The sequence below is a fragment of the Musa acuminata genome, chromosome BXJ2-7 (assembly GCF_036884655.1).
Source record: "Musa acuminata AAA Group cultivar baxijiao chromosome BXJ2-7, Cavendish_Baxijiao_AAA, whole genome shotgun sequence".
Classification (NCBI taxonomy): domain Eukaryota; kingdom Viridiplantae; phylum Streptophyta; class Magnoliopsida; order Zingiberales; family Musaceae; genus Musa; species Musa acuminata.
Window position 1 is genome coordinate 15,612,413 of NC_088344.1, and position 20,308 is coordinate 15,632,720.

General features: G+C 36.7%; 1 protein-coding gene across 1 annotated transcript in view; it reads right to left on the reverse strand.

The window, feature by feature from the left end:
- The window catches only part of LOC103991983 (SNARE-interacting protein KEULE), a 28,776-nt gene extending 9,859 nt beyond the window's left edge, over positions 1-18,917 (reverse strand). Inside the window, exons 1-12 of the mRNA XM_009411532.3 lie at positions 18,648-18,917; positions 16,166-16,224; positions 11,691-11,772; positions 11,201-11,279; positions 9,108-9,158; positions 8,921-9,017; positions 8,725-8,757; positions 8,420-8,548; positions 5,112-5,306; positions 4,936-5,019; positions 4,747-4,845; positions 4,583-4,659 (exon numbers count right to left, since the gene is read on the reverse strand). Coding sequence (XP_009409807.2) covers positions 4,583-4,659; positions 4,747-4,845; positions 4,936-5,019; positions 5,112-5,306; positions 8,420-8,548; positions 8,725-8,757; positions 8,921-9,017; positions 9,108-9,158; positions 11,201-11,279; positions 11,691-11,772; positions 16,166-16,224; positions 18,648-18,720 — 1,058 coding nt within the window. The 5' untranslated portion in view covers positions 18,721-18,917. The remainder of the gene's footprint in view (positions 1-4,582; positions 4,660-4,746; positions 4,846-4,935; positions 5,020-5,111; positions 5,307-8,419; positions 8,549-8,724; positions 8,758-8,920; positions 9,018-9,107; positions 9,159-11,200; positions 11,280-11,690; positions 11,773-16,165; positions 16,225-18,647) is intronic.
- Positions 18,918-20,308: the final 1,391 nt, after the last annotated feature.

Here is a 20,308-nt window from a genome sequence, read left to right on the forward strand (position 1 = left end):
AAGAGTTGAGGAAGAATATCATAGGGCTACACAGGAACCAGTTTATGATCAGTATGAGGGTTGCGGCGATGAAGTCGACCCGAATCTCATAGCTGGGATTCGTGCATCATTGGAGCATCAGCATACGGTCGATGAAGCAATGAGGCATCGACGACCTGACTCACAATTAGAGCATGGTAGTGGTAGTGGAATCCAGAGGTCAACCAGCATGAGGCAACCAACTGCTCCTTCTCAGTTAGGCCGAACTAGTAGCATGAGGTATGGTGGACTCCGTGGTTTTATGAGAGGTCTTGGCAGGAGGTCCGCACCAGATATTGTTGATATTGATCCGCAAGCCTATCCCCCACAAACAGCGAAACAGACACGGATTAACGATGCATATACAAAAGAAAAAAAACGGGATATTGGGAAGGCAATCTCAAAATGGTTCAACTTTCATAGGATTCCAGCCAACACAGCCCAAGGTCCATATTATCAGAGCATGATCTCCTCTATTCAAAAGTCTGGCACGGGGATCCAACCTCCAACACCGAAGGAGATTCACGGCGTGTACTTAGATGAGGAGGTGGCAGAACTAAAGGATTGGATCAAATCCTTCAAGAGGCAATGGGATGAATATGGGGTGACATTGATGTGTGACAGTTGGACAGGACCAACAAGAATGAGTATCATCAACTTTCTTGTTTATTGCAATAGAAGAGTGGTGTTTCATAAGTCCGTTAATGTTTCTGAAAAGATCCAAGATGCAAACTACATTGAGAGCTTGATGGACACTATGGTAGAGGAGATTGGACCACAGTATGTTGTCCAAATAATAACCGACAATAGAGCGAATTTCAAAAAAGCCGGTTTGCAATTGATGGAAAAAAGAAAAACTTTGTTTTGAACTCCATGTGCAGCTCATTGCATAGATCTAATGCTAAAGGATATTGGTGAGTTGGATACGGTCAAGAAATGTGTAGCTCGAGCACAATCAATTACAAAGTTTATATATAATCATCATTGGGTCCACGCATTAATGCAAAAGTATGTAAATGGTGAGATACTTCGACCTGGAATTACTCGGTTTGCTACAAATTTTATTGCATTAAAATCATTACAGCAAAAAAGACATGGCTTGAAGGCAATGGCTAGCTCACAAGAGTGGTCTGAATCCAGATATTCGAAATTGAGTGATGGAAAGAAGATAGAAAAGGCCATTCTTTCATCTAGATTTTGGGAGACTATAGCAGAAATCATAAAAGGTGTGGAACCACTTTATATTGTCCTCCGTAAGGTCGATATGGACAAGCGTCCACAAATGCCGTATCTTAAATATATGCTGATTTCAGCAAGAGAGGAGGTCAGGAAAGCATTCAAAGATGATTTTAAGGCCGACCAATACGTACGAATCATTGATCGTCGGACCGAAGTTCATATGGATCAAGATATCCATAATGCAGGTAAATTCATATTCAAAAATACTTAATTTATTATTATTTAGATAATAAATTATCATACTAACAAAATTATGTTTTGCAGCGTATTATCTAAACCCGGCAATTCAATATCGATATGCTCTCGGAACGCAAAATAATTTCCTAACGACACTACGAAATGTTATATATCGACTCTTGCCAAACACTACCGAGGCAGCCGATGCTCTTATGGAGGGTCGATTATTTCGAGAAACAGTTGGTTTATTCTCCGACGTTGTAGCTATATCATGCCGTTACACTATGGATCCTGGTGAGGAAAAGTTATGCATATTGATTATCAATTATATTTAATGTTAATTATTTGTTATGCTAATAAAATCTTATTTATATCTTTTTGCAGTCGAGTGGTGGTTACAATTTGGAGGCGATGCACCACATTTAAGGAAGGTTGCCGTTCGTGTACTTTCACAGACAACAACATCTAGTGGTTGCGAACGTAATTGGTCAACGTTTGCGTTGATTCATACGAAAGTCCGCAACAGACTCTCCTACAGACGGTTAGAGAAACTAGTATATGTCCATTATAATATGCGACTAAAATTGCGATGTGCTGAGTTGGATAAGGAGCTAGAGGAACCAGATATTGATCCCATTGACCTCCAATTCTACAACGAAGATTCAGAGCCAATGTTAGATTGGGTTGAAGCAGCAGAGAACCAAGAGGATCCTCTACTTGATGAGGCGGGAGATCCTCAGCGTCCTTCACGTTTTATCACCGAGGCAATAGAAGAAGAAGAAGCACAACCCCAACGGGTAGAAAATCCCCCTCGATTACAACATGGTATGAGTCAAACTGCTCAAGGAACTACCGATACCCAACGGTCACACTCGTCCGCCCAACGTGCAAAGGCAAAGGGGAAGGCAATAGCATCAGTTGCATCGTTGGAAAGAATCGAGTCGGGCGACGAGACACCTTCACAATCACATTCTCTTTCTCGTTCGGTCCAGAGACATGACAGCAACACGGACAGCAGTGCCTCAACAGATGATGGCGGTGATACCGGGCAGTCGTTGGTCTCGTCTGCACAACTTGAGGGTGGTGAATGGACTGAGGAGCAATATTTTACACATGTCACTCAAGATTCAGATCATGGAACTCGACAAGGTACTGGTCAAGTTTATGCGCGGAAGGGAAAGGAGAAGGGGAAGGGGAAGGCAGTGGATGAATATGAACAAATGCGACAGAGCATACATGATATAGACACAGAAAGAGACTCATCGTATTCACAGCCATCGTATTATGAAGAATCATATGGGCAACAACAGTATGGTGATAGTTGGTCATCCTTCTCTGAGCAACAACATGATACAGAACAACACCAATATATGCCTCAAGAGCTGCCTCGGACAAATATGATTTATGACGATCAATCTACGATCAGTACCACATTGATGCATCAATGGCATACGGTGTATCAATACACTATGTCATGGGATCAATTTCATGATTGGGTCCAACAAACGTATCATATTGATATGTATCGGATCGAGGACCCCGATCCACCACCCGTGGAGGCTCGTCGTTCGTTTTGGTGGTAGAATTAACAATCAGGTATATCTAGATATATGATTATTTAATTCATTTGAATTTTAGAGTTTATATTGTAACAAAATAGTCTAACAATTCAACTGATTTTTCTATAGATATTTCAATCTATAACGAGCTGAAATACGAACCTCGAATAAGACTACCTCAAAGCCCGAAAAAGATATGTGATGCTATTTTTATCTAATTTACATTGATTTTGCTAAACTTATACTATTACTATATTTATTTGTAACTTGAAAACTCTATCCTAACTTTTTTTTTAATTTTCAGGTATTTTCGGAGGGATAAATCGGTGAAATTAAGTGTACCGAGCGGTACACCTCGGTATACCGCTCGGTACGCCGTACCGTACCGTACCGAGCCGGCATCGAAACGCCGGTACGGTACGGTTCGGCGAACCTTGATTCACCTTCCTTCCTCTTGATCCCTATGTTGAATGCTTCATTCCCTTAGAAAATTATTTCATACTTCCAGCATAAAACCAATTATCAAGGCCATCAAATTTAAGTGTTCAACAGCCAATTTCCGCTGTATCACAAATTAACAATGAATGAACATTGCATTAAACTACAATTTTTAAGTTTCATTAGTAGGAGCATATAGGCAACATGCCAACGCAAAGCAGCGATGTGCCAGCTTCACAACAATAGGCTTATACCAACAAATAGAATTGTTGTGCCAGAAACAGATGCTTCATGCTAAGGGAGCACAATGACAATAGCTCATCAGCACCAAACATGGTGAAAAAGACATTGTCAATGCATGATACAGATTTAGTACATAGTGCCATAAACCAAGATTAAAATCTATTGATCCAACTATCTGGGCATTCGTTGTATACAATAGTCTGAGTTACTCACTGCATCTAAGTTAACACTTAATAGTTAATAGTTAATAGTTAATACAACTATGAACATGCTTGAATTGACAATCTTAACTTCATAGCTTTCATAAACAATACAAAAGCATTCATGGGTTCAAGATTCAGGAAGTTTAGGTTAGTTATGAGTCTATGACTATATGATACCATGTCAATATGATACTAACAATATATGCCATGTCTAGACCGTGCCAACACACCGATCTGGATATAGTTGGCTTGCACCAGTCTATATAAATCCGATGGCATAACATGTATCCTAGCAGGAACCAAGGAAAAATAGTATTGACACGAGACATGCCAACAAAAATTAAATCCTTGACTAACTCAAACATCTATGCAGATATAGGTAGACTTTAAACTTCATATATGATGGCATTATTCATAATAAAACTTTAGTTGAATTGCAAAACTAATCTAACTAGACAAATAAAATAACTACTTATCAAAATATGTATGCTGGTAATGCCCTATAACGTAATATTATGAACGAATCATGGTAGTCCATTTTGCACATACCTAATATGTTCATCATTTGATAAGTTGGCTTAGCAGTTAGCTTTTGTAGAAATCAACAAGCTAAACAGGTCTTAGCCTTGAAATATCTGCTTATTTCCAAGAAGCTAGCATATTTATAATTATAGTAGCTGAAGGTTCAAGAGATAAAGTGTTTACCTTGAGCTATGGTGAATTTGAGCCGCTTTATTCTTTGTTATGAAATTTGTCATCTTCTCATGCAATCTCTCACTAGCCTGCCAGAGAATTAAATTGAGTAGCAATTTTATGTACTCTCATCCAACAAATATTGATAGAATAGATTTAAATCATCAAAAACTAACATCCGCTATATGTGCATCACGAAGTTCAAGCCAAATAGGATCATGATCTTCCAAAAGGACCTCTTTCTTTTCAGTTGTTGATCCTGTTTTGCTAGGAACCTTCACATTAATAGAAAAAGTTTCAATAACAGCCCACAAAACAGAACTGATAGCCACTACATCTGCATAGTTCTACATTGACAGACTTACCTCGTGTGTGTATTTGTTACCATCCATGTTTAGTAAATCATGACACATGGCATCGTAGGTCCATTCATGTATGATGGGAGCAATCTATTTATTCAGTATCATATATGTGTTGGTTAAATCATAGTCCATACCAATTAAAGCTAGAAAGCATATTAGAGATTGTGAAAAGCTAGTACCTGATCTATGGAACGATCAACAATAAGTAACTCGCATGTCTCCCTTTGGGGAAAATCAGGAATCGTAGCCTTATACTTGGCAAGATAATTCCAAACTGCAGCAGCAAGTTTAGTTGGGACTAGATCACGAAGTGTTGTCAACATGGAAACATCTAAAGATGACTTAGCAGCACGGTAGCGCACATTAGGAAATTCCTGGGAAGTATGTAGTATCATAAGTGAGATGAAACCTCTCTGTCTGTATTTACAAATATAAGCATATCGACATCTATAAATGTCAATAAAGAAACAGGAAAAGGAGAAACCAAGTAGTTCAATAAAGAAACATAACCTAGTTACAAAGGGTCAAAGGCAATAAATGTCTGAAATATTATGCATACAAGATATATATAGATTTGCAACAGGAAAAGGAGAAACCAAGTAGTTCAATAAAGAAACATAACCTAGTTACAAAGGGTCAAAGGCAATAAAGAAATTTATTATCCCTAACCCAAAAAATTATCAAAGACCATATTACACCAAATATCCACATTAAAAAAATATGCCCATAACACTAATTACTTCAGGTTGTAAAGCAATTTCGTACATGATGAATTCAAAACAATTGTCTGAAGGACCTATGGGTGAGATCGAACCTGTTTCCTTTCAGGTTAAATGGATTAAACCGGCTACAGGTTATGTAAAGTTAATTACAGATAGAGCTTATGATGCATCTACGGGTAATGGTGAGATCAGTTTTCTATTACGGAATATTAATGGACAGTGTACTGTTGCAGGGCGGAAAACTACCATGGAGATGGAAGCTGAGTATAATGAGGTGCCAGCAATTAAAAATGGACTGCAGATGGCTTTACAAGAAAGAATCACCTATCTGGCGGTGGAATCAGATAATCTACGTCTCATAAAGATACTAAAGAAAGAGGCTACTACCCCTTGGCCTATTAGAAATTGCATCAATAATATATTGCCTCTTATGTCGAAGTTTCAACTAATCGTATTGTCTCATACACCCAGGGACGGTAATAAGGTTGCTCATTCCCTTGCAATGCATGCTAAACTTATGAGAGAAAATAGAGTGTGGAGTCTCGATGGCCCCCATTCCTATCCTGTATACTAAGCTCTGACGAGCTTGTTGATAATGTTACCTTCTTTAATAGTTTAAAAAAATCAGTTTTCTTTGGGAAAAAAAACACGAATTACTTCAGGTTCTAAAACTGGCAGAAAACAAGTTCTAGTTTGCGTATAATTTAATGAACATCAATCAACTATATTCAGAATTTGGGATAGCATTGATTCAATGTCTCCAAAAGAACCAGTTCAAATGTCTCTATTCCATTCAAATTTTGGGAACTCATAATTTAAAGGCCAATACCATGTGCCAAATGAAGGACAAACAGAACATAACAGGCGACTAAAAAAATCTAAAATTAGTTTCTGTACTATATTTCTACAATGTCGAAGAAAGCAAGAGAAGATTTAGGTCGACCCAAAAGGAATTGTTAATAACTTAGTAGATTTGGTAACGACAATTACAGACAGACCAATAATAAACCCATGAACATCTCCTGTAGACAAGCTTTGTTTATAATGGACGTCGGGGTTTAAGCTTGATTCTATTTATAAGGCTAATTAGAGTTCAGACTAAGTCCAATAAGAGAACATTAGGTTTTTATATCTATTTTTTCTGTATTTCAAAATAATATTATCATATATTTTGATCCTATATACGTTCAGTTTTTCTTAGTGCAATTCGACCTACTTGGATGTTATTTGATTAGGGTTATACAGAGTAATACTGTATTTTTTTCTGAATAAAGTGAAGTTTTGCTTCAGTTTTCACAGAATTATATCACATATTAGAAATTTAACATAATAAGACCATTGTATAAGACAATTAAAAGAAAAGTTTATAAGACAATTGTAAGGTCATTTTGTTGTAAAACATTGAGAACCAAAATGTAACTGAGCTGAGAAACTTGTACAAGTAAATGTAGCTGAGATGAGAAAGTCGAGGTAAATATGAGAAGTTGCAGGAGAAGACGAGACAACACAACTGTTTTTATTTATAAACAACCAAAGGTAGCCCCAAAGAGAATAAAATGAAGCAAGATTGTTTAAGATAGTGGACATATACACAGTAGACATATAGATGTTCTAGCTAGATGAGGAAAATCAAATAGGATTAGTGGACCCAGGGGTAGAGCAAAATCCAATAAAATTTTCTAGAGAAAATATAGTGAGATCTACCTTCTATTAATTTAAATGAATATTTCCTGACACCAAGCTTAATAACAAAAGAAAGCCCATGTTGCCAAGCACAAAAATATTGAGGTATTGTGGCATGTAGCTGTTGTTGCAACATAATAGGGTATTAGTAGTCCTGTTTAAAGTTGGTCAAAATTCAATTAAAGAAAGACAACAGTTTTTTCAATATTTGATAGCTGAACAGTGATCACTGCAGTAATACTATGCTACTTTCAGCCCTTTAACTTCTAAGAGTCCCACTTGACTGCCATTGGTAATACTACACGACTTTAAGACCTTTAATCTGTAAGAGTCTTATCTGCTTGACACGAATCCAGGAGGAAAAGAAATGGGACAGGTATCACCTAAATAGTATAGTTCATCGGATCTTAGCCATTTGTGTTTTATATTAATTTAAGTTGTATGACTAAATGATATCATTCTTGCTGATGTAAACAGCTTTATATCCTACAACAGTTTGGTTTATTTTGTTAGAGAGTAGATAGAAAGAGAGCTGATTATTTATTTTACAAATGGAAACATCATGTTTTCTTAGGCCAGATGCCCATGTTACCTTACTTTTTGTGACTTATCCTGCATCTAACCTGTCTCTGCTATCCAAGGTAATCTACCTGTGATCAGTCTTTACTCCCTAAACTTGTCATTCATTCATTAAATTCTAAGAGACTTGTAAATTATGTTTGCTATGAGGTGCATCAACTCCAAGATTGGTGTTATTATGATGAAAGCCGGACAGACAGTTCTAAGATTCCATCTCAATAATATGTGGGTCACTGCATCAGTTACGGTTTGGAACCAACATGTCACTCAATCATACTTCAAAATACAGGAAAGACAGTTACATTTTAGTCACAAATCAGCAGAAATTCAAGACGAAGCTGCAGAATGTTGTACCAGTGAAGTAGATGTTTCATCACTTTATTTACCACAAACATCTGTTAATTAACAATTGAAGTTGAACAAACTTTTCATATTTTCCTAGCAGCTATAAACAACATTTCAATAAATATTAATCAGTGTCATCAAGTCATCAATAACCATACCCTCAAGGATGCAAGTACTGTAGCAACACGAATGGCCATTGTATTCAAACAGGCATTGTACTTGTGAGAACCTTCTGCATTTTCCCCAAATAATTCCTCCAAAGCCCTCTCATGGTCGGTTACAAAACCCTAAATGTCACATCACAAAATATGGCAATTGGGTGTGTACATCCTTAACAATGACATTATCTTAAGAATAAAAAATTCAGTTGATCCATTTCCTAAATTGTTCCAAATAACCAATAATCAGAATGTACTGAGTGAGTAACACATGAAGCAATTAGAACATGAAGTGACAAAAATACCTGGCTATCAATAGCAAAATATTCCAAATTCATCTGCAAATTCCATCACAAGAAAATGAAATTAACTAAAAAGATGTTTCAGGAAGGAACACTAAATTCACCAATCAAATTCATGAAGATGAATAAATTAAAATGTCCAGCAAGTAAGGTGATCTTTATATGTTCAAAAAATAGAGAAACAGGAAATAACTTTGACCTCACTCAGTGCACCTATGCGAGGTAAGACACTAGCATCCTTCTTTATAATTGTCACTAATTCTTTATTAACAGGTGAACTGAAGAAAACAAATGCCCTAGAACAAAATGGATAAAAATTCACATTAGAACCTTGAGAAATTCAAGTTGAAGTTTGAAAAATACAATTATGTTAGCTTAAAGCATACTTTCTGTACAACGGAGACCTTCCTGACATGTCAGCTAGGAACCTGACCACACTGTATAAATGAATGTAGCATATTAGAAGTATCATATATATGCATATACATATGTATGCACAAGAAACCAAGCATTCAGCATGTAGTAGACCATAGAAGCTATCAGAATATGCAATGTTGTTAAAGTCATGGTTTTGAACAATATAAAATCTTGGAAATTGGAATTTCTACAAGTAGAAGTTTAGGATGCTATTTAGATGTTTACAGATTTCAAAATGTCAAAATTTCAAACAAAAAATTCAGTAAAAAGACAGCAAACAACCTGAGGTCAGAACATGGATAAGGGGTAAACTCAGAGAACTTCAAGAGGACCTCGCCATTAGCCTTATGGTAAATAAACCAAGCTTCTAATATCTTTTGGTTTTCTGAAGACAATTTTTTCTAATCTTTTAGCATCTATTATAAGGCACAAGGGACAGTAGCGGCAAAGTAACATTTCTTTTTTTTTGTTGTTGAATATCACAAAGGTCTAAAGATAATATGAAATGATTTATTTACTAACCAATGTTCAGCAAATCATGAACATGAGTGCACATACAAATGAAGACAGTTCGCATGTCAAATCAATACCATGTTAAAAATGTAATTTCAGGCATCATCAGTAAATAAATTATGAATGTTATACCCACAAAAATTGAATAATGTTCAACAGGTTAAACCATGGAAACAAGAAGAGATATAACCCATTCACTGTCAAATTTTCTCAGCCATATTACAAAACAACAAATAAAGTTTTTCCTATTGATTTAATATACCATTAACTCCTTATTAAAGGCATTAATAGTGCATGAAGATCCAGCAACTACAGAAATGGATTCCAAGGAGGGTTTGATGTGCATAACCTTATCCCAGCATGCAGGGAATCTGTTTCCACAATGCAAACTATGATGCTAGGTCAATCAAGCAACCTCATCATTGCCACTATACTAAGACAAGTCCTACACCTTGTTCTAATTGTTTAGCATTTGTAATACATCCTTCACAAATGATTTTGATAAAAAATTAGACTGATTTCCAATTGTGGTCATACGCCTATGAGTTATGGCAGCTCTAAAATAGAAATTTTCCACATAAATGATCAGCTGATCAAGCTACAATACCCTAGTATATACTCTTAAATAAGTAGTTTCAAACTTCGGATATGGTAAAAGCAACATAATTTCAGAAGGGGCATAACAAATTGTATGATTGTTTAAGCCTTTAAAGTATGTTTCAATGCAATGGAAACATTACAGAAAATTGAATCCCTGAGGAAAATATTAAAACTAAATTCTTGGAAAATCTTTTCCCTTGTTTCTGTTTAATGAAAATTTTAACAATTTTTCAAAACTGTTATTTCCATTCAAGGTAAGATTGAAGCTTCTTATTTTCCAACTTTACCAGGAAAACAAAAAGAAAACTCTTCAAAACCACCTTATATTTTTGGAATTTGAACATATGAATCTAGGTAAAGAGTCGGTATTACTACTTGGAACTTTGGAGATTGGCACTTTTGGAGAATTGATGCTATAATTTTTCTGTTAATATATCCTAACATTAACTGAAAAGCATGGAAAACATTTTGTGTATGATAATCATACAAGAAACATCTGGGGTGGATAATCTAACATACATCATTTGAAGTGCTCATATTCACAGTTCCTAGCTACAAGCATAGGCTTCTGAGTCAGATAAAGAAAAGGAAGGCTGAAAAGAAGACGATCTTTCAGCAGTAGAAGCAGTTTCAGAAGGCCTCCTCTTGATTTCAAATTGATAGTAATTAATCTACCTCACAAGTGAATGAAAATGAGCAAGCACTTTCTCTCCTATGGGAGGGAGTGACTCTCGTGAAATGGAGAAAGACCTTCTTTTTCACATAAAATCAAGTCGGACATAAAACACTTAATAAAGACATACATCCGTGCATACAACTCAGTGCATCAATAGTGAAAGAAGATCAATGGTTTAAACAAAATTTAAATACCAAAGCGAGGGAGAGAGCATGAATGTTTCTTTTTGTGTATGAGGAAAACAAAAACAAAAAAAATATAGAATGACATTACTTCTCTTTTGTTGGCTGAATAAAATATATAGCATCCATTGATGGTAAAGGCTGTCGTCGTTTGTATAGGTCTTCAACCACTGAAAGAAAATTTGTAGTAATAAGTTTCATAAATCAGTTGAATACAAGATCCTATAAAGGAGAGGAGATCAATGTCTTTCAAAAAAATTAAAAAAGCACACAGGTACAAATAGTGATGTTTAAGATCAAAAGCTCAGTTGCAGATCATTCCTTGGCAACTACTGCAGCATATGCTTATGTATGCTTTCCAGACTGAGAAAATACCACCATATAAATCCAAGTTTAAAACAAGAGGTGCAAACAGAAACAAGACCCATGAAAAAATGGAAAGATGATATTTTCCCAAATGCCCATTATGTAATGGGAGAAATATAAAAGTTTAAGACATCCATAAAGAAAGACGAACTATCTAGTAAAAGGATAAAGGATAAAGAGCATAATTTATAATTTCAAGGGTAGCTAAAACTTACATGAAACTCCTTCTTCTGTGATATCTGCCATCTTGCAAGAATATGACATTACTTTAACTGTAATTTTATCCATGATGAGTACCTACAAAATATTAACTTCAATCAACCATAGTGTTAAGATTTTGTAATAAATAAATAAATATAGAGGAGAAACAGAGAGGAAAAATATAATATTTTGTTATGCCAAGCCCCCTGTTGACTATGCATGAAGAAGAATCTAACTGTCAATGTTTGGTAAGTGAATATCATGGTTGTCCTGACTAAACTCTGATTGATAATCTTAGGAACCATATTCCCGTTCAGTGGAACCACATATTCTCATATTCTGACAACGAAGCTACATGGTACTCTATGCCTAATTCTAGGTAGCATATTGTTCATCAACCTTGCAAGACATATGCCACAAGGGTTATCTCTGGTGGAACTCATAGTAAACTGAAATGTTAGTGGTCTCAGAGAAAGGAATGGATACGAAATAGATTTTTTTAGGATGGGAAATAGAAGAGGAAGTGGATTAAGATTCTTCCAGTGATTTAAAAAGCGTTAGGCGCCAAAAGGCGCTAAGGTCCAAAAACGCCCGAGGCGCTAGGCGCTCGCCCAGGCGCTCGCCCGAGCGAAGCGAAGCGCTAAAATATAAAAATATAAAATATAATTAATAAATATAATTATTTAAAATTTTAAATAAAAATATAAAAATATATAATATAATTAATAAATATAATCACATTAACAGTATAAACCTGCTGACGGAGAAACGAGGAAGCGACGGCGGCGGCAGCGGCGGCGAGCAGCGGCAGCAGCGGCGAGCGGCGGCAGCGGCAGCAGCAGCAGCAGCGGCGAGCGGTGGCAACGGCAGCGGGAAAGGGAAAGGGAGCGGAAGGCGCGAGCAGCGGGAGGCCTCGAGGGAGGCGTGAGCAGCGGGAAGGCTCGCGGGAGGGCTCGCAGGAGACGCAAGCAGCGAGAGGGCTCGCGAGAGGCGCGAGCAGCGGGAGGGCTCGAGGGAGGCGCGAGCAGCGGGATGGCTCGCGGGAGGGCTCGCAGGAGACGCGAGCAGCGAGAGGGCTCGCGGGAGGCGCGAGCAGCGACAGCAGCGAGCAGCGACAGCGGGAGCAGTGGCAGCGAGCGACGAGATCGCGATCGGGATCGGGATCGGGATCGAGAGCGGCAGCCGCAGCAGGTTAGTGTTGGGTTAGGGTTAGGGTTAGGGTTGGGGTTATATCGGTTTAGTTGGTTCGATTGAACCAACTAACAACCGAACCAGGACCGAACCAGACCTAAAATTCTGGTTCGGTCGCCTTGGTTTACCCAGGCGCTCGCCCGAAGCGCCCAGCGCCTGGGCTCGGGCGAGCGCCCAGGCGACGCCTGTTTGAAGCGTGCCGCTTGGGACATTAGCAAGGCGCTTGGGCCTCGCCTCGCCTCGCCCGAGCGCCTAGGCAAGCGCCCGAGCGCCTTTTGCAATCACTGGATTCTTCTGTCACATTTTTCATTTTCGGGCAATCTCATTGGTATTATGAACAATAGTATTTAAAATAACTAGGTGGCAGGACCCACTTGCTAGGGACTATTATTGTGGAAGTGGAGTATCAGACAAAGGAGTGGGGATGAAATAGATTCTTTTAGGACGGAGGAAGATAGAAGAGGAAGAGGATTAAGCTTTCTGTACAGTGATTTCAATAGGCGCTCGAGCGCTCGCCTAGGCGCTCGGGCGAGGCGAGGCAAGGCGAGGCTCGAGCGCCTTGCTTCATGTCCAAGCGCCTCACTTCAAAGAGGCGCCGCCTAGGCGCTCGCCCGAGCCCAGGTGTCGGGCGCTTCGAGCGAGCGCCCGGGTTAAACCAAGCGACCGAACTAGTGTTTTACATCTGGTTCGGTCTCCGGTGCTTTAGTTGGTTCAATCGAACCAACTAAAGCACCAATATCAACATCCCTCTCGCAACTTCCCCAACCCTAACCCTACTCACGATTCTGCGGTTGACATTTCCTCTCTGTTGCCGCTGTCGTTGCCTCTCTTCGCTGTCGCTGCTCTTCGCTGCCACTGTCACTTCTTGTCGTTGTTGTCGCTGCTCGTCGCCGCTACTGCTGCTGCTACCACTATCACCGCTCCCGCTCCTACTGTCGCTACTCGCTGCTACCACTGTTGCTTCTCTCAGTCAGTAGCCTCAGTCTTACTCTTACACTGCGCCCTCGCTACCGCTATCGTTGCTCGCTGTTGCCGCTATCGCTGCTCGCCACAATCCTCGCTCCCGCTCTCGCTGCCGCTACTATTACTCTTACTCCCTCTTCTCACATTGACTCGATAGTATACTATTAACAGTATATTAACAGTATACTGTTAACTGTATACTAGTAACAATATTTTTTTATTTATTAGATTAATAATATTTTATTTTGATTTTAATACTACTAATTTTTATTTATTTGAAATTATTGTTATTTTTTAAAATTTTGAGATTTTTTGTTAATATGATATTGTGATTCTGTAAGATTTTTTAATTTAATATCATATTTTTATTTAAATAATTATATTTATTAATTATATTATATATTTTTATATTTTAGCGCCTAGTTCTTTTTAAATCACTGTTTCTGTAGCTTTTTCCAGAGCAATATCACTTGCATTATAAATAATGTTACTTGGAATAACTAGGCGGCAGAACCCTATTAGAATAACTAGGTGGCAGGACCCACTGTCAGCGACTATTATTATGAAAGTGGTAAACTAACATTGAATTTGTTTATGGTAAATATTGACTACTTCAGGACCTCTCTGCTTGCATGGGTAAGGCCAAGTCTATTTGACTTCCCCATGATCCTGCATTGGTGAAAACCTTAAACAACCTTAATACTTCAAAAAGCATCCTTGTTATAACTTTTTTCTCAAATGAAGCATCCTTAAGCTATCTTAATAAATTATGAGTGATCTAACATTTTTACCTTTTACCAAAAGAAACTAGGTTTTATGGGGAAAGATTGAGATCTATAATTGCCGAAATAATGGAGTACTGATTAAAAAGCCACTTTATCCTATGTTGACTCCTAAATCAATTCACTTTTAAAAAAACATGAAACTATCATTTCTCTAATCAGCACAAAATGCAAATAATCAAGCATATATATTAATGATTCAGATAATCCTGAATTACAACTCAATCAAACTCAAATAGGAAAACACTAAAGATGATCTAACCTTAGACCTACAACTCAACCAGTACATTTATATGTATAAACTAATTTGATCCTAATTTGATCATCCACACTTTAATATATGTTATTTGAGAGTCATTGTTTCTCAAATTCGTCTTCAGAATTTAGTGATCAGAGCATATCTGAAACCTTACATAATTTCTATTGTTTTGAAATAGCCTCAACACAAAAACAGACATGGACCTTGTTGTTTGCCTTGCCCATAAATTTGCACTATTCAGCAGTTATGGTAGTTCAAAATTAAAAAGGTCATCCCCATTTAAAAAAAAATTAGAAGAGAAAGACAAGATAAAGTAGAGAAAAGATAGAAGGGGATACAAAAAACACATTTTTGTCTAGGATCAAAAACTTTCTCTGATACGAATTGGGACAGATATGAGGTTATCTAATTGGCAAAGAGGCATCCTTCTCCCACTCTTTTCTCCAAATCTGCATTCTTTTATCAATCTTCTATCTATTTTTTCTCTGTTTTCTAATACTTCCCCCCATTAGCGCTATATTCTATTGGCCACAGCAGTTCTTATTTTGAACAGTATGAAAAAATGCAATTCTAATATTCTAATAGTAACTGGAGAATTAACACTTGAAACCAGAAACGAAGCAACCAAATTAATACTGCATGCTAAATTTGCCATTGGACCAAATTGTTAAACGTTTTGCAACCATTTTAATATTATATAGAATTACTTTTTAATAGATTGATCAATGGCATTTTGTCAAGCATACTTCAATTCTGCCTAATTTGACAAGCTTATCCAATCCTTCGTTTTCACCAAAAGAATCTTTCGATGTCTTTTCTCTCACAATCGAATTAATGGATTGTATTTGACACAATTAATAACTTTAGTTTTAATAAAAACCTAGGTTTAAGTAACAACAAAATTTTCTCCACAAAGGAAAAAGAAAAAAGGCAAAAGATATGAGATGCCTCTCTAGAATTTTTCATGTAATGAACAGATAAGTCAGAAATGGGGCATTCTGAATTCAATGTGCTTCAGCCCCTCCAAACAAGTATAAAATCAAGATGTCTTAAGTCTTAACAATTCAGCAAACATGCATGCATAATAAGCACAGACATTTGAATACATGGATACACAAGTATATAAAAGATGAATCAAAAGCTGAAGAGTTTGCATCAAATTATTTCAAGGTCCTAATGGTAAAGATAAGCCTCTGATACCCAGAAAATGCATGGACCGTTTTAGCCTCTGTATATGAAGTACAAAACATAAATAAGCAGAAGAAAGAAATGGAAACCCCATGCCAATAAATACCTTCCATGTCGATTTTGAGTCCTTGACTTTGGTTGACCGTAGCATTTCATACAATAACCCTAATAGAATTGAGTTAAGGAATGATCATAAGAAGCAATAAAGCAATACAAAATGGAAGGCACACATATGAAGTAGGCATTCTATTGTGGCCACATAAACTTTATTAAATGAAAATAACCAAAAAAAGTGACAGTTTTGTTTTATCCATAAAACAGAAAAGAAATAAAGTTGGAGATGAATTTATCACTCATTGGAAATGAAGAATTGTGAAAGTACACGGTCTTCCTAAATCCATGCTTGATCTTATCCAGTGGCCTATCAGCTAAGTGGGCAGAAGAAACACAGGTCCAGTTTTCTATAAAATAAAGTAGAGAAGCAAATAGTACAACGATCATTATACTATTATAGTATTCAAGGAAAACAGTTTACATGCAACCATACTTATATAGGTTACAATTTTTCCAAATGGTAAGCTATAGAAGTTACGAAAGCATGTCATATTCTAATATCATTGCCCATCAGTTGACAATGAAAAGGCAACCATAAAAGGGAATTATACAAGAGAAACAAACATAATTTTACAACTGATCTAATTCGTGTATAGTAAAAGTAGGGGCAAGTCAGCATATAATGAAGAGCTGCAGAAAATCTAGAGAGTTTTATCAAAATTTTGTCAGTGAAAGAAAAGTCTTTTCATCAGATTAGTAGTTGCTAATGGCCTTTCTCCACTATCTTTGATTCCTTTTTCCTCTTTTCACATTTTTCACTGTATCATCTCGACTTTACCTCTCTTTCTCTTTCTTTTTACATTTAAAACAGTGCATTTATACTAGTACGAATATGATACTAGTACACCTACTTATATTACCCAGTACCATTAAATCAATTAAAATATATATAATAAATTGTATATACAGAAATATCAAGTTATACATTTTGGAATTGGTACTTGGTCGAAGCGGCGTATATGGACTATATATACCAGTCAGACTAGTATATAAAATCTTTGTCCTAAATAACAGACCCAGATCCTATTGCTATTTAACTAAAGCACAAGTTTATAATCCTATTTGTAACATGCACAACGTTTGGTAGGTCAATCTCAGTTTTACCAATCGTGTCCACTCAATCTTGTCACTTATATGCCCTCGTGATGATTGGTATAGGTTCAACTGAAGAAAGACAAGAAAATGGAGGAGAAGAAAGAGAAGGTGAGGGAGGCACATGAGGAGGATGGAAGACGAAATGGTGGAGGAAGAGGAAAGGGAAATAGGCAACAGTGTCATAGCTGGAAGAAGGAAGCCCAGCAATGCAGCAGGAAAGAGGAGGAAGCAGTGGCTGTGCATAGAAGTTAGACAAGGGAAAAAGAGAGAGAAACAAACAGAAAGAAAAAGACAACTGTGTAAAAACTGTCATTATTTAAAAAAAAAATACACTAGCCGGTCTATTTTCATGCTCGACAAGCCCGACACAATGAACATGTCAAACAGAAGAATCCATACCTAATAGAAGCAGGGAAAATCACGTGGTCGATGTCCCCATTGGCAGTCAAATTGACAGATACTAGCCCATACCAACCAGTATAAGCAATATTTTAAACCATAGAATCAACCTTATCTAACACTATGCTATAAGAATCATAAGTATAGTGAACTATGAATCAGATGCAAGTAAGGACAACACTAGCATGTTTGTACTCATTATTGTCTAGGTGATAACACCTTAGTCATCCCGATGCTCTTTTATCCCTAAGATTGTTTAGCCTCAAGCAACTGCTCAAGAACAATGTTTGAGGCAATGATATAAGTCAGAAGTCTAGTCAATGCATCCCCTATAAAGATTGCCCAATAGCACTGATTATTAAAAGTGCACTTCCTTTTCTCTTGTACATCTACTTGGCACTTTTTGCAACGTTCCATTCAAGTGAAGAGCTACCGATAGCAATACAAGCAAGTGACAGTTTTCGGGTAATTGTACAGTATCCAAACAAAAAGCCAATTTGGAGGAAGGGATTCACCAAATCCCGTGTTTTCTCTCACATTATTGAGTCTACTACCAGCCAGATTGTCCCAGAAACTACACCCATCAGAAGTTCACAAACTGATCACCAATGTTTTGCTAGCTAATTTTCCTAGGGAGATCAGAAGAATCTCAAATTGGTATAATTATCTTATCGTCACAAGAAAACAGGCGTTAATTTCTCTGTAATGAACATCACCAAATCTTTGCCAGAAGAAGGTGCATAAATTTATCTTCCACTGCAAGACCGGCCACACATTCTGACCAACTTGACGAAGGTCATCAGTTTCTATGCGAGATCCTAGCTTTCCACCGTTTAATCCGTTCTACTACTGGAGGCGATCTACGCCTTTGTTTCCATAAAATCGAAACATTTGAAATCAATTTCCCAGAGTCACAAATAAGGAGAAAAGAGGCCAAATACAACAAACGGTAAAGAAGGGGGCAAAGACGAAGATCGTACGGTCTCGGCTGATCTGGCGGAAGGTCTTCTGATCTCCGCCGTGGGAGGACGAGTCGGAATCGGACATCGACATGGTATTCTCGCCGATCTCTTCCTAGATCTGGGATCTATCGGCCGCCAACGAACTCGAGGGGTAGGCGGCTAGGGGAGGACGTCACGCGGCAGCCGAGGGCAGTGGGGTTGACCGGCGGCCGAGGAGTCCGAGCCGCTGTCCCCCGGGGATTCGGAAACTTATAGAAAGGAAGGGGGCGGACGGGCGAATGCCGCAGAGGTCGAGACGACGTCGCCGCCGTCAAACAGGTAGGAAAACTAATAATTATTATAAATGCCAATTTCTTGTAATTTACGATGGCTTTCTATTATAACCCCTTTCATTTAATTTATTTCCAATTTAATTCCCGCCCTATTATAAACCATTTATCATTTAATTTTACATACAGTCCTTACTAAAATGAAATGTCATCTGAATGTGAATTTTCAAGAAAATTCTTTTTTTATGTCTCGAAAAGATGATCGTAAATCAAAATCCATCTTCACCGCTTATTATATCACCTTAAAATTAACCCTCTTTTCAATCAAACCATTCAAGTAAGTACCTATTGTCGACATAAACCTTTGTTACAATCAACTTCGACGAGGGAACCTCCCAAATGAAGTAAAGGGTTTCTTTTTTTCTTTTTTTCTTTTTCTTTTTCAAAGCAAGAAAAACTATATTGAAAATATTAAAATGATAATCGAACCCCAAAGAAAAATAAAAAAATATTATCCATCCAAATTAATTAAATTATTAGCACTAGCACTAATGTTTCTATTGATGTGAGTCCATCCTATAACAGTAATATTTTTGATCTAATAAAAAAGGAAGTGTAGTTGTCATCAAATGGAATTAGGACTAAGGAATATGATGATGATGATTATGCTCTTGGAGTTGATGAAAATTTTAAAAAATATTATTATTGATAGAAGATTACGATAGAGATAAATATAAAATAATATTTTTATATTTCTTACATTGTTAATCAATATATGATTTGAGGATAAATCATATATTTACATAATTAATTTGATTATGTAATTTATGTATGTGATTAAAGAAAATTATTTTCTCAAAACTTATATAAATATGAGCCAAATTTGATCGACTTTTAACTATACATCTATAACTCTTAAACTCTCTATCATATTCCTTTTCAATAACAAATTAAGTATTAGAAGAAGATAATGACTTTGTAATATTGGATTTTTCTTTAGTTTTTCTCCTTGTTGTTTTTGTGTTTGACAAAGTAAGACAATGATAACATGTGTTGTTTGACATTGGTATCATGATTTAAATCTCTTGTTGGAAGATTATAAGTTTGATGTGCCAATCACAGCTTTTCCTTTGAATAATTGATTATTTTTGTCCCTTTTGAAATCTTTGGGATCTAAAATGTTTTTTATAAATTCTAATCTTATTGAGATCACATAGATTTATAATAATATGACTATTATATTAAACTATAAAAGATAAATACAACCGATTATGAACATTACTGATCAACCAAAGAATAAATTAAACTTCAATTAATTTTTCTAAATACTGATAGACTTCTCAATCTGTTGACTTGACTTGGAAATGAGAGTGTAAGAATAGGTAGTTCTATATATTAATCACATTAAAA